The sequence below is a fragment of the Dendropsophus ebraccatus genome, chromosome 1 (assembly GCF_027789765.1).
Source record: "Dendropsophus ebraccatus isolate aDenEbr1 chromosome 1, aDenEbr1.pat, whole genome shotgun sequence".
Classification (NCBI taxonomy): domain Eukaryota; kingdom Metazoa; phylum Chordata; class Amphibia; order Anura; family Hylidae; genus Dendropsophus; species Dendropsophus ebraccatus.
This window is the reverse complement of record NC_091454.1, coordinates 17,092,582-17,107,260: the sequence shown is the minus strand read 5'-3', so window position 1 is coordinate 17,107,260 and position 14,679 is coordinate 17,092,582. Positions and strand designations below refer to the sequence as shown.

At 44.2% G+C, this 14,679-nt stretch overlaps 1 protein-coding gene across 1 annotated transcript in view; it reads right to left on the bottom strand.

Annotated features, from left to right (window-relative positions):
- The window catches only part of ANO2 (anoctamin 2), a 169,675-nt gene that overhangs the window by 70,325 nt on the left and 84,671 nt on the right, over positions 1 to 14,679 (bottom strand). The window contains exons 14-15 of the mRNA XM_069952744.1: positions 1,478 to 1,489; positions 1,191 to 1,262 (exon numbers count right to left, since the gene is read on the bottom strand). Coding sequence (XP_069808845.1) covers positions 1,191 to 1,262; positions 1,478 to 1,489 — 84 coding nt within the window. The remainder of the gene's footprint in view (positions 1 to 1,190; positions 1,263 to 1,477; positions 1,490 to 14,679) is intronic.

Genomic DNA, 14,679 nt, shown 5'->3' with positions numbered 1-14,679 from the left:
CCTTTGTTTACTGTGCAAATATTTTTTTAAATTTAATATGTATTATATATATTTATTTATCATAATTTATTTTTAAATATTTTTGAATTATTATTTTTATTTATTGATTGATTTATTGTTTATTTATTTAGTATATTCCATTCTATATGTTGCAGACAGAGAGCAGGGAAAGGAGTGTGTAGACACTCAGACCCTAGCCCATAAAAACTTTTAATGTGTCTCTCTGACAGTTTTTTTTTTTTTTTTTATGGCAGGTACTGTATAAAGGGAACCTGTCACCATGGAAATGCTGCCTAAGATATCACCATCATGTTATAGAGCAGAAGATGCTGAGTAGATTGATATATATCTTTATGGGAAAAGATTCAGTATAACTTGTAATTTATTGGTTGAAATCTCTGACGTTTCCATGGTAAGGAGTCCTGCCATTGAGTGACACCACCCACTGGACTCCTTAACACAAAATGATCAGGGATTTCAAGCAACAAGTTACAATTAAAACTGAATATTTTCCTACAAAGATATATATCAATCTGCTCAGTTCTTCCTGCTCTATAACATGATGGTGATAGATTAGACAGCATTGTCTTGGTGGCAGGTTTCCTTTAAGTATAGGATCTTTATTGCTTAGCGAGAGGGGAGGAAAGTCCCAAACAGCATCTCTTATTCTTGAATTTCAACTGCTATAGGCTGTATTCATGTATTCCTGGACTCCCTAGTACTGCATCCAATCTCTTCAGTAATGAAATCCCAAACGATACACAGGGATCACGTCTATTGCTTTCCACCCCGCCAGCTTGTTTTGTGCATATTTACTTTTGACAGTTCCAATATTGTTCCAATGTTACTCTCTTTCATTTCCAACAGCAACAATGGAATAAAAACATGCTGTGATAAGTAAATATACACAAAGCTGGTGGGGGATACTGGAGACTCATAGGAGGACACCGGGGAAGCACGGACAGGTAAGTATAGACTATTTTTTGTTTGTGTATTCAATTGTGCTGCTACCATCTTTACAAACTGATTTCGAATGTTACAAAAAATTTGGTTCAGCAACAAACCAAACTTTTTGCAAAGTTCAGATGGTGACGTTTGGTTTGCTCATCTGTATCTAAGAGACAAGGCAACAAGTAGAACAAATCAATTAACATGCGGATAAGTTAATGCCAAGTACATCATAATCTTACCCCATTTTTAGAGGCTTTACATTTTTCCTTCATTAAAAGCAATTTGGTTTCATATTCCGGTCTCGGATGCTCCTATAACAAAGAAGACCATATTAGTTTTTATTCTCATTTTATCTGTTGTCGACGTCAAACACGACCAGCAGAGGACAATACACTGAGGCACAATTGAGTGTTCTTTTTTTATTTTTTTTTCAACCATAGGACACGATTCAACACAATCACTAGAATTGGAGGGATCAAACACGTGAGGACACGCAAAGGTCTAACAAAAGGGAAACAGGTCAAACCTTTATACGCTCCTTGGTGCATATTCGATGATGAAAAGGGAGAAAAGACACAATATAAATACACGCCAAGCAGGAAAAAAAGAAGGTTATAGTATTTTTTTTTTTCACTAAAACCATTAAGGTTTATAGGGTTATAGGACATGGGACATGATACAAACAGAAAAATTCAAACTTCATAAATTTTTTTTAAATAAATTGTAGTATTTTATGTGATTTGTATACCGATAATGGATTAAAGGCAATGTCTGGGAACAAAACTTTTTGCAGATCTGCAAGGGGTGGTTTAAGAACATAAAACAAGCTATACTCACCTACCTCTATCCCACTCAGATGCTCCTGGTCTGCACATTGCTGCTACTTCCTGGTTGTCACAGTGATAACTCCCCTGCTTAGCCAGTGACTGCCTAAAATAGGACACCACTGTTGCTAGTAACTGACTGACCTGGGCAGTTTTTGTTGGGATGACACATCACCAGGAACCAGGAAGTAAAAGGAGCTGTGCGGGATCAGTGCAGGTGAGTATACATTCTATATATATATCAATGAGAACCAAAACCACCCCTGAGTGGTAATGAGCAAATTAATTTATTTTGCTCCAAATTTCCTACAAAATTCAGATTGATCCCAATTTGAGTTTTTTGGAGATTCATTTCAGGTGGATGTTAAAGGAGCAGGGGCTCCTGTTAAAGACAGGTGTCCCTGCCCCTATACACTGTGTAATATGTGTGGCCACCTGGCGGTAAAGTCATTGGTAATGTTGTAAGCATCTCCCCCTACGTACTGTACTACATTTAATGGGCCACATTCTCTGCATCCACCCCAACGAATGTATAGGGCTAAATTGAAGCGGACATTATTCTGAACCAAAATGGCAGCCGATTCAAATGAATCTACCCAAAGTGAATTACTCATCTCCATATTTGAGGTTTCCCGTAGGGAAAACTGCCCACAAGTCATGGGAACACCATGATTTTACCATATACAGTGGTTGACTTACTATCACCATGGATTACCTCACCAGGACTTATATATCATGTACTTATTGTATGTATTACATATAGAGTTGGGTTGGTTAGGTGTCCCTAAAAGGTATCTACAGTATTTATATACTTTTTCCCTATAGAAATTCCCAATACATTTTGGGGAAGTCACCAGTGATCTATTGGACGACGCAATAGGACAATTTATCAAAACTGTATAACAAATGTTTCCCATCACAACCACTCAGACTTTTGTTGTAAAACGCTCTATGAAATTGAAAACTGCCGCATGTGATTGATTGTTGCCGGTTAGTTTTTCCATCGGACAACTATGATAAATGAAGCCCATGGTGTCTCAAAGCTTCTCTTAAAGGAGAAGTCCCACAAAACTTAAAAATCCTCATCAGACAGGGGTGTGTGGGAACATAATAAAAAAAAGTATACTTACCTGCCCCGTTCCCCCTGTAGCGCCACTTTCACCACTCTTGGACAGCCGCAAGATGTCATTTTTGGCTGGCATCTGGGTATGCCTCATACCTGGCTCCTGCTGCTGCAACTTCACAACTTAGCTGATGTTGGAACAACCAGTGAGTGAATACAGCGATGTCCCGCCCTAGTCACCAATTGGCTGAGCAGGCAACCTATCAGGTATGTGATATCTCAATAGCAGTGCTGCAGGAGGTTAGCGAGGGCTGTCAGAAATCGGTAAGGCAGCACTGCTGGGACAGGGGATGGGTAAGTATACTTTCTTTATCATGTTCCCGCACCCTCCTGCCTGCAATTTTTTATGCTTCGTGACTTTTCCCCTTTAAGACTCTGGAACAAAATAATTCTATGGTTGAGTATTGCTTTGAATGAAAAGGTAGACAGACTGTCTCAGCATGGGCAGGGTCTCAACTTGACCCATGTGACCCTTATGACTTATCATAAAAGTTATCATAACTTTTCCGGGGGCATAAAATGGCTGAATCCTTCGGGAAATTGGGAGAGAAACAGTAACCGTCACCCAAATGAATGTACGGCTGACCATTATTGAAGATGTGCAGTAATTTTGACCAACCCAGTGGGAGGTAATTGTCTCAAGGGTCAAAACATGAGAAACAATCATCAAGTGCTTTTGTCCTGTAAGACAAAACAAGGCACCATAGTGGGCACCATTTTACCATAGAAGTCCCTATAGTAAGTATCCTACTGATTGATGAGCATAGTACTTATGCTTCAATCTACTGTAATGTAAAGGAACTATCACCCCTTGAAAGAGTCATGAATGGTGTTGAGTGAACTTGCCGAAAGTTTGGATTCGGCAACATTCTGCCAGGAAAACATGGATACCGGACTCCATGTTTTCCAGGACTCCCTTGGGCTCCATCCAACTTTTCCAGACACTGTGAGTCAAATTTCGAGTGTTCGAGTTTGGACCAACGTTGCCGAACCCGAACTTTTGGCAAGTTCACTCAACACTAGTCGTAAAGAAGATTAGGTAAAAAAAGGCAAACCACTGCATTATACTAAATGGTGACTATCTAGCACCGCAATGGGGACTTGCCGAAGCAGATAATACGCCTCTGCAAGTAACCTACCATCCTGTTAGGGTATACGGTTGTTGAAACGCAATAAAGTTACATTACAAAGAGCAGAAATTGGCTTTCCCATCATAGTGTCTTTAGCGGCCTTTTTCCCCGGACCATGATGTGTTGTGTTTAGTGGTATAAACAGACCCCCTTCGTAAAGCCATAACATTCTACTGCAACTTGTTTCTGCTCATAAATAAGGGAATAGTGCTTCCCGTAGAGACATCCCGGGGCACTGTAGCATGTGCACCTTTAATAATTGATCATCGTAAACAAAAGCTCATTCAGAACACATTAATATTAACGTAAAGCTAAAACCTCCTATATTATCACATGGGTTTACATATCCTGATTAAAGGTACAATAATTACTACGCCAATAACATTATACCCACAAGGTTATATAATATACTTACCCTTTGACTTTATTGGATCTGTTGAGCTATTGAATAGAGCAGCAGGTGTGTGACTACCGTGAGCCCCTCAAATGGCTTCAGTTGGTCCCACCAATTTCGTTGGGATCTGTATAAGTATGGGGTATTGTCAGACCCTCTCGGGAATCCACTCTTTGGACTGAAGAAGACCACAGTGGATAGAATTGTTGAATATGAACAAATTGGTGGATGAATTTTTAGTGCCCGTGATGATCTCCTATCAAGAGCTAGACCAGATTTTGGACTCTATTGAGACCATCACCGTATTTTGTGGACAACTTTTTTTCAAGGTTAATTTGGCTTGACTCGGTTCGATTATTTCTGACCAATTGTCTCATTGGCTCCTACCTTCTAACCTTATAAAAAATTTGTTTACAAATGCTGAGTTAATAAAATAATTTAACTCGCAGTCCCTACCACCACTGGCCTACCAGTGCTTGATCTCAACTGCTCACTACTAAGGATGATCGAACCTCCTGAGATCTGTCTTGGGAAGTTTTCGTCAAAATGGGCTGTCAAATTTGTTTGGGACTTGACAGTGATTGGGATTAAGCTGTTGTAATACTGCATTCCTCCAGTGGTGGCGCTGCAGAGAAATTAAACACTTACGTCCCTATACACCTTATACTTTTTTTTAGCCATACCCATTGTTCGTAGCAGGCTTCAGCCATTGGTAAAAGGTGTATGGGACTCTCTCAATTGACCACCAACCGATGATGTGGGTGGAGATAGGGGTTGGGCGTACTGGAAAGTCACCGCCCAATCCCTTTGTTCTTGGAGAGATAAGCTGCCCCCAGAGCTCTGTGGCTGCAGTTTACCCCACCCCATAGAGAACACAGAATCGAATGTTCCTGTATATAGGGAGGATGGGGGACAGACAGGAGAGATAACTGAAGGCTGAACGATTTTTCAGCCATAAGTTCTTGATGGTGTATAGTGACCATTAAGAGCAAGACCCATTGTGATCAGCTTATAGTCAAACGAAACTTCTAACAACATGATATTGTCCAAAGTAAAAAAACAAAAAAACAAAGCTTTATTAACCTCTTCCCGCCGCTCCACAGTTAATGTCACTGCAGCCTATGCCTGATGCTGCAGCGCCGTTAATTAATGATCCAGGATGACACAGGGGCAGGAGCTGCGCCTGTGTCACCCACAGTGGGTCATGGCCGCAACTCTCAGCACCAGAGCCGTGCTCCGGTGCTGAGAGTTAACCCTATAGATACTGTGGTCAGCACAACCGCAGCATCTATAGGGCTCCTTACAGAGAATTCTCCCTCTACAGAGAGAGAATTCTCTGCCGGTATTGATCGGGGCTCTGCAAAGTGATCGCAGAGCCCCGATGGTAGCCATAGAAACCAGAAGCCTCAGGCTTCCGGTTTCCTGGCTACGGAGGCCAGCGGGGGGGAAGGAAGGCAGGGCGTGCGCCGGGCGTGTGGCCATAAGCTCTGCCCCCTCAAGATTGTACAGCGGTAGGGGACAGAGGAGAGGGGGCAGACACAGGGACATCAGCTTATGGGATCATTATGATCCAATAAGCTGATATCCTAAAACAACCTGGGCACTGAGGCATCAATGACCCAAGGTCGTGAAAAGGTTAAAGTGTACCTGTCAGCCCCCGTGCCGGGGTGAAGGCCGCCCAACCCCCCACTAGAACCCCGGATACTTACCCCATCTCGCCAAGTCCAAGTTCCTGGAGGCGGTCCCGGATCGGAGATATCCCCGTCTGAAGCCCGGCGCTCACTTCTGAGATGAGTCCGATGCCCATAGAGTATGAATGAAGCCGTCATTCTCTATGGGCGTCGGACTCATCTCAGCAGCGTGCGTGCCGGGCTTACGACAAAGATATCTCTGTCCCGGGACTGGCTCCAGGAACGGGACTTGGCGAGATGGGGTAAGTATTCGGGGCTCTAGTGGGGGGTTGGCCGGCCTTCACCCCGGCACGGTTCCCTTTGAGCTGTTTTTGGCAGGTACCACCATTATTTTTTGTTTGGATCCCTATATTCATGGCTATGCAGTACTATGAAGACTTTCTGGAACTGTTCCATAGAAAGAAATAGTCCCTTTAAGGGATTCTATATTTCATGTTTAAGACCTAAGAATGTCAAGTTTTGCAAATGTAGAGAAAATATAGACATCTGTGCTCACAAAGCCTGAGAAAGCCCTTTAAGTGACACTGTTTATAGAAGGGGCACCAGTGGTTAATAGGGCACCAGATTAATAGGGTCAGAGGATTAGATCGACGGGACCTCAATGAACTTCTTAAAATATGGTTTGTAATGTTTTTCTTAAGATAGAAAAATAACATAGTTATGGGAACAACTGTATGGACCATTTCACAGACACCGTATCGGACTAATATTCTGGGGCTTAGAGATTCAATGATGGCTACAGGCTGCCGGTTCCCACAAGGAATTGTGTTATTGAAGGGGTTTTCTAGAAAGAACTATTGTTGGTCAGTAGGGTGTCCACCTGTTCGGCCCCACACTACACTAAGGGCCCTATTATAAAGGACGATTATCGTGCGTTAAATCGTTCGAGTTTAAACGATAATCGTCCAGTGTAATTGCAGGCAACGATTGAAAAATCGTTCATGTGTCGTTGATCGTTGATTTAGATCTGACCCTAAGGGTGTTATTCCACGGGCCGATGGGGGCCCGATAATGACTGTAAACGAGCGCCGATCTGCTAGATCGGCGCTTGTTTACTGGACCTATTCCACGGCCTGATTATCGTTTAACAAGGGCTGCATGGACATCATTACCTATGTCCTTGCAGCCCTTGCTTAAACTTTATACATTACCTATCCATGCAGAGGGCTCCTCTTGCGGTCTTCTCCCCGTGTCCCGCGCACTCCGGCTTCAGAGAGGCCTGTGCTGGCTGAGCGGCCTGTCACCTCTGAAGATGGAGCGCGCGGGACCCAAGGAGAACCAGAGCGCAAGAGGAGCCCTGCAGCCTGGATAGGTAATGTAAATCGTCAGTCACCGGCCGCGCACCGCTATTACCAGGGCTGTGGAGTCGGAGTCGGAGCTAGTTTTAGCTGGAGTCGGAAAAAAATGTACAGCCTCCAATTCCAGCGTTAAAAAAATCTTTAACAAATGTAGAATTGAATTTTGATATGAATTTTACTCATGAAGTTTTGCTCATTAATATATATTATGAGCAACATTCTAATAGGACACTGGCCCTATTAGATAAGGGTGGTCGGGGAATATATCAGTAATAGGACACTGGCCCTATTAGATAAGGGTGGTCGGGGAATATATCAGTAATAGGACACTGGCCCTATTACATAAGGGTGGTCGGGGAATATATCAGTAATAGGACACTGGCCCTATTAGATAAGGGTGGTCGGGGAATATATCAGTAATAGGACACTGGCCCTATTACATAAGGGGGGTCATGGAAAAGTTGTCGGTCACTATTTGGCAGTTTGTTTCTGAGCTGGAAGAGTCCATTGTATGGGGGGAGATCTGTGCTGTTCTCTTCCTGGATGCTGGATGACTGTATATGAGCAGCAGTGTAATATAAAGATATCCTGTGTAATATAGAGGAGGAGGAGAAGACATAAGTAGTGTAGCAGTAACCTCTGTCCTCAGTGTGGTGTTTTCTCTCTGGGAGAAGATTGTGTGTTTTTCTTCAGTGTTCTATGGCTGCAGCTGTGTGTGTGTGTGTGTGTGTGTGTGTGTGTATGTGTGTGTGTGTGTGTGTGTGTGTGTGTGTGTGTGGTGTGTGTGGTGTGTGTGTGTGTGCTATGGCTGCAGCAGGCTGTGTATGTGTGTATGCTATGGCTGCAGCAGGCTGCATGTGATGTGTGTGTGCTATGGCTGCAGCAAGCTGTGTGCGTGTGTGTGTGCTATGACTGTAGCAGGCTGTGTGTATATGCTATGGCTGTAGCAGGCTGTGTATATGTGTGCTATAGCCGCAGCAAGACGAGAGTGTGTGTGTGTGTGTGTGTGTGTGTGTGTGTGCGCTATGGCTGCAGTAGGCTGTGTGTGTGCTAAGACTGCAGCAGGCTGTGTGTGCATGCTAAAGCTGCAGCAGGCTGTGTGTATGTGTGCTATGGCTGCAGCAAGCTGTGTGTGTGTGTGTGTGTGTGTGCACTATGGCTGCAGCAGGCTGTGTGTAAGTGTGCTATGGCCGCAGCAAGCCGAGTGTGTGTGTGTGTGTGTGTGTGTGTGCGCTATGGCTGCAGTAGGCTGTGTGTGCTAAGACTGCAGCAGGATGTGTGTGTATTCTAAAGCTGCAGCAGGCTGTGTCTATGTGTGCTATGGCTGCAGCAAGCTGTGTGTGTGTGTGTGTGTGTTTGCACTATGGCTGCAGCAGGCTGTGTGTAAGTGTGCTATAGCCGCAGCAAGCCGAGTGTGTGTGTGTGTGTGTGTGTGGTGTGCGCTATGGCTGCAGCAAACTGTGTGTGTGCTATGGCTGCAGCAAGCTGTGTGTGTATGCTATGGCTGCAGCAGGCTGTGTGTGTGTGTGCTATTGCGTGCCCCCACAGTGATCTTCTATATCACTGTGTGACCCCTCTCTATATCACTATATGTGACCCCCTTTATATCACTATGGCTGACCTCTATATTACAGGGATCTGGCATTGTTAGCAGTGTTTCTTTAAGTATGGTGAATATTTAGTTAGAACCATAGAAGACTGTCAGCAGGAAAAGACCACCTGCTCAATCTAGTCCAGTTGTGAGTAGTTCAGGACATGGAGGCTGGAGACTGGCTGCATCCACTGCACACACAGGAGAAGCTGCTTTATATACAGTATTACTTTATTCCCTCAGAAGTCGCCCCAGGATGTAGGACATTAGCGAGAAGCTGCTGAGCTAGTGTGATAAATAACTCCCCTGGTATTTGACCGTCCATTTATGAAGGAGCAGGAGTCAGAGTCGGGAGTCGGTACTGATAAAATTCAGGAGTCGGAGTTGGAGTCGGTCCTGATAAAATTCAGGAGTCGGAGTCGGAGCTGCGGCTTACCGACTCAACAGCCTTGGCTATTACACGTAGCGATGCACGGTCGGTGCCCAACAATTATAGGTTCAAACCTATATCAACGATCAGCCGATGATCGATGTCATCGGCTGATCGTTGTATTTATTCCACGAAGCGGGCCTAAGGGCCCTATTACACAGGACGATTATCGTGTGAAAAATCGTTATATCGTTCCAATTTAAACGATAATCGTTCTGTGTAATTGCAGGCAACGATCGTAAAATTGTTTGTGTGTCGTTGATTGTTGATTTAGATCTGAACCTAAAATTATCGTTAATTGTTCGCTAATCGCTCGCAGTAATTCCACATTCATTCGCTCACTAATCATTCAGTGTAATTGCACGTTGTTCATTATTTTGCTGGGATCAGTAGGAATAAACGATGATAGTAACGGTCACAATAACGATCGTAACCAACGACCATCGCTCTGTGTAATATGGTGAAAGATTTCAGGTTAACGATAAACAATCCCGTTTGCGATCGTTTATCTTTAATCTTTAATCGTCAAAAATTGCTCCGTGTAATAGGACCCTAAGGGTGGTATTACATGGAACGATTTTTCGTCGATTAACGATAAACGATCTCAAACGACCACTATGACAAACGATCTTAAATCGGTCACCCTATTACACAGGACAATGATCGTTACTTACGGTCGTTCTTACACCCGTCCTTCCCTGGCTGTAAGACCAGGGAACGACGTGTTATAACGCCGAACGATGTTCAAACGATTTGTCGACGATCAAAGATGAAAATAGGTCCAGATTCTAGAATAGTCTTGACTATTGATTTCTGGATTATCAGTTGCCAGACTGAACAGGTTTTACTGTATAGGTATAAGAACCATTTATGGTTACTAATATATTCAACAATTTTTAAGAAGAGTCAGTCTTTCAGCCCCGAAAACGACAGGTTTTAGGTAACAAAGTCGAGGTCGGAACTGTAACAAACTCTGAGAGTCTCGGAGGCCGCCTTATTTTACAGAGATTACAAGTTGCACTAGGGAGCATGTAAGCAGTTTTCCATTAAAGTCATTAACATAGGGGCCCCTGAGGCAGCGAGTTCACATCTCCATCCTCCGGCACATTGTCCGGGCCTCCACTCTCATAAAGAAGCTTTTGTCGCCTCCTATGTGTCATCCAGGGCATTTCTGACGGCTTATAAGCAAAAAAATAAGCAAAATGAGGAGCACCGAGGTAGCAGTGCACATGGATCCTGGTGTCTGAGGGGACTCAATGTCCCCTCTGCCACAAGTCTATTATATACGGTACATGGTAGGAGATGGAATTTTTTGAGGCATAGGATGGTCATAAATACTAGAAATGCGTCGGACAATTCCCCAATACACTTTCGCGCCCTGGAGGGTCCAAGGAGCTTCTGGAACCTTCTTCGAAAAGTATAATGTTCTAAGCTATGGATACTTGTTGATTCAGGGATTTAGGTTATGGTCACACGTAGTATGAGATCGGCCGTTCTGTGGCCTGACTGGGTCTCGGAACGACCGGTCTCAGAAAAGATCATCCCAGCCGGTACTGCAGTACTGGCCGGATGATCTTTAGCGCCGCTGAGTTCTGATGCGTGCACATCAGTGCGCACCTGCATCAGAACTCTCCACAGCACACAATTGAGCGTGCGGCCGGAGCGGCTCGCTCCATTGTGTGAACTGATAGGGTTTTCTGCGGCGCCGCTGGGGATCCCCGCCAGAGTGTATACTATGTGTATACACTCCGACCGGGATTCCCTCAGCCTGCAGCACTAAGTACAGCAGAAATCACGGCCGTTGTAACAACGGCCGTGATTTCTGCAGAACTTACGTAGTGTGAACATAGCCTTTTTTTGATTGTCATATAGAGTTGAGAAGGAATCGGCAGTCTCTTATTGATGTGCTTCTCTGGATCTACACAATGGGGGACATTTATGAAGCGCCCGTCCAAGGCGTACGCCAGGGAGAAGATGCAAATTCGCCCCTTCTCCCTGGTGTACGCCTGCCGCATGCGCCCGATGGGCGGGCTGGGGGAGCTTGGAGGGGCGTGACAAGGCGGGGAGGAGGCATGGCCTCCTCCCGCGCCTCATTTATCATGATTTACATGTGTGCCTCTGAGTGAATCCTGTCAAGGAAAAGGGGGAGGGGCCTAATATAAGACCTTGTACGCCGGTGTTCCTAAATCCCCCTTAATAAGGTTACACTTGATGGGCTCTTTTTCAAAGTTATTATTGGCTGTATTTGCCGTGATCGCTTTGTGTATTAAAAGACACTACTGGCAGCAAACAAAGGATCGGGTATGGTGGAATCCAACAAGCCGCTCCTTTCTCTCCCAACATGTACCGTCCCGGAATAGTCAGGAGGCAACTATACACATTCGATAGTTGGCCATTCTTTCAGAATTTGGAGGGTTTTGGGCAACATTTCTATATTACGTATGGCCAGATGGAGTAAGGACGTGATGACTTAGATGCCGGTGATGGATCACGATATGCTTCGAGGCTGAGGGGTATAAGCTAACCTGCTCAATAACTAAGGGTCCTATTAGGCAAAGTGATTTTTATTAATTACCCATAATTAGAACGTTTATCGTTAACCTGAAATCATTCCCCATATTACTTAGAACGATAGTCGTTACTACCACTGTTTACTCCATCTGATCCTGGCAAATAAAGGAACGATGTGGAATTACACTGAGCGATTAACGTTGATGTTGGTGTCAGCACCAAACGGACGTTGAACGATTTTTTCGTTGGTTGTTTGATCGTTGTTTGCATTTACATGAAACGATAATTCGCCCGATAATCATCCCGTGTAATAGGGCCTTATGATAAGAATGCGGCGTTACATACTGTGTCTTTCTTCAGCTTTTGCCCCTACAAGTTCCCACTATCTATTTCACCTCTAGGGCATCTCAAAGATGACAAGGTCTTGGTCTGGTCCTTCAAAAGGGCCACACGTCTTATTTTCTTTTTCTTTTAAGCTGTTTGCAGGTCAAGTCTAATCATCTACTGATCATTTACAGCAAACAGACAGATGTCCCCGGGTCTAACATACAATACAATAAAGCCATCGAGGTGAGGTTAATATAGTTGTCAATGGCGATAGGTCATGTTAACATATTTATGTCTTCTTTACAGAAATACCATCAAGAAACACTAAGAACTTTAAGAAGCAGAAAGTCTGTATAGTAGGGTCCATACCAGGGCCGGCATCAGCACAGGGCTTACCCGGGCAAGTGTCGGGGCCCACAGTGCCTCTAGAGGCCCAGAGAGGAAGAGGGGCCTGGTGTTCTAATGTTCAGTCTGCTCACTGTAGTCAGTGCTGAACATCAGAAGACATAGGAGCAGGACCTGCACAGAGTGAAAAAAAGGACCTGATCACATGACCTGCAGGTCCTCAACCTTACAGTGTGAAGAGCAGCCGGACAGAGAGGAAGGGGGAGAAGACTGAGCTATAAGAGCTGTGTGTCAGTGTCAGAGTTTATTAGTGTCAGTCTGTCAGTGTCTGTGTCAGTCAGTGCCGGTCAGTCAGTGTATGTCAGTGTCAGTTAGTCAGTGTCAGTCAGTCAGTGTCAATAATGTGTGTTTGTGTATGTTAGTGGTGTCTCAAGTGATTGTGCATAGTGTGTGGATAATGGGTGCATAGTAAATAGATGAGCGGCCCGCTGGCGCTCTGTCGCCCGAGGGCCCACAAAAACCTGGAGCCGGTCCTGGTCCATACAGTCACCTCAATGTTACTAGAGGTTAGGTTATTTAAAGAGTTTGTTTACTAAAGATTTGTAGCTCATAGAGGGGGCCCCATCTATTATGTCTACATAAATAGGCATATGAATGAATTGTTTTTGTGGCATACCCCTTTATAAAAAATTATAACTCCATCATACTACTACTACTATTATCTATCTATCTATCTATCTATCTATCTATCTATCTATCTATCTATCTATCTCTATCTATCTATCTATCTATCTATCTCTATCTATCTCCTATCTATCTATCTATCTATCTATCTATCTATCTATCTATCTCTATCTATCTTGCTACTATAATTCTATAAATAAAGCAGGGTTAAAGCACTATATGCTGTAAAGGGCAAAAGGTGTGGAACAGCTCTGCTTTGGGCCATTCCTATGTACACTGTCTAGTCAACTTTTTGGTTTTCACTAGAGATGAGCGAACTTTTGCAAGATCGGTTCAACAAGGTTCGCACTTGATCTGCACTAAAAGAGTTAAACAATTGCAGGCATTTAGCTGATTTGAAGTGGTTCAGCAAGTTTTTTCATCAATACTTACCTGTCTGCGCTCCCCCAGTGTCCCCTGATGATCGAAGCAGCCTCCACTTCCTGATTGAGACAAGAGTGACAGCCAGTTCAGCCAATCACTGGCCATGGTGCCACCCTGTATCAGTCAGTCAGTGATTGGCTGAGCGGGCTGGAGGCGGCTGCAATCAGTGGGAGATACTGGCAACTCATAGGAGGAGGTTGCCAGAGGTGCAGAGAGGTAAGTATAAGCTCTTTTTGGTTTTCTTTGTGTATTAATATGTGCATCCGCCATCTTTGCAAACTCGTTACAAACTCGTGACTCAGCGTTTTGCAAATTTTGTACCAAATCTGTGCTTGTGAAGTTCGATTCGCTCATCTCTAGTTTTTACCTTTTTTCTCTCTCAGAAATAAGGATCTGGGCTTTGCTGCAAGAGACCACTAGGTTTTTACATATGGGAGTGGACCCAGTGTGGGTGGCCGGCTTACAAAGCCTTCACTATGGAGCATTAGGGAAGCTAAAATTGCTCAGGCAAGAAAATCAGGGTGGAGTTACCTTTTATAGATATTGGAGATGGAGAGTAACGATAGATTGGGGACAACTTTTGGGGAGAGACTGAGATAGCGTGCTAACCCTACAGGAAGAAATGGGGAATGGAGCTGTGATAGCACAAAGGGAAGAAGAGGGCTGGCTTAGACCATGGTGGTTAGTTATAACCCAGTGGTGTTGTCTGCCAGGAGGTGCAGCGCCCCTATGGAGCTGTCTGCATTACATATACGCAGAGATGGCTCTGCCTGCAGCTCTCCGAACTCTCTCTGGGAGAGAGCACCACTCAATCAGTTCCAGGATTGGCCTAGTGACCATTTAGTGCCATACAATGAATTTGCCATAAAGCACACACGCACTGCTGCACTATACAGACAATATAGGAAGGACCTGTGTATCTTCAATATGGCTGCCTTCAAGAAATTAAAAAAAAAA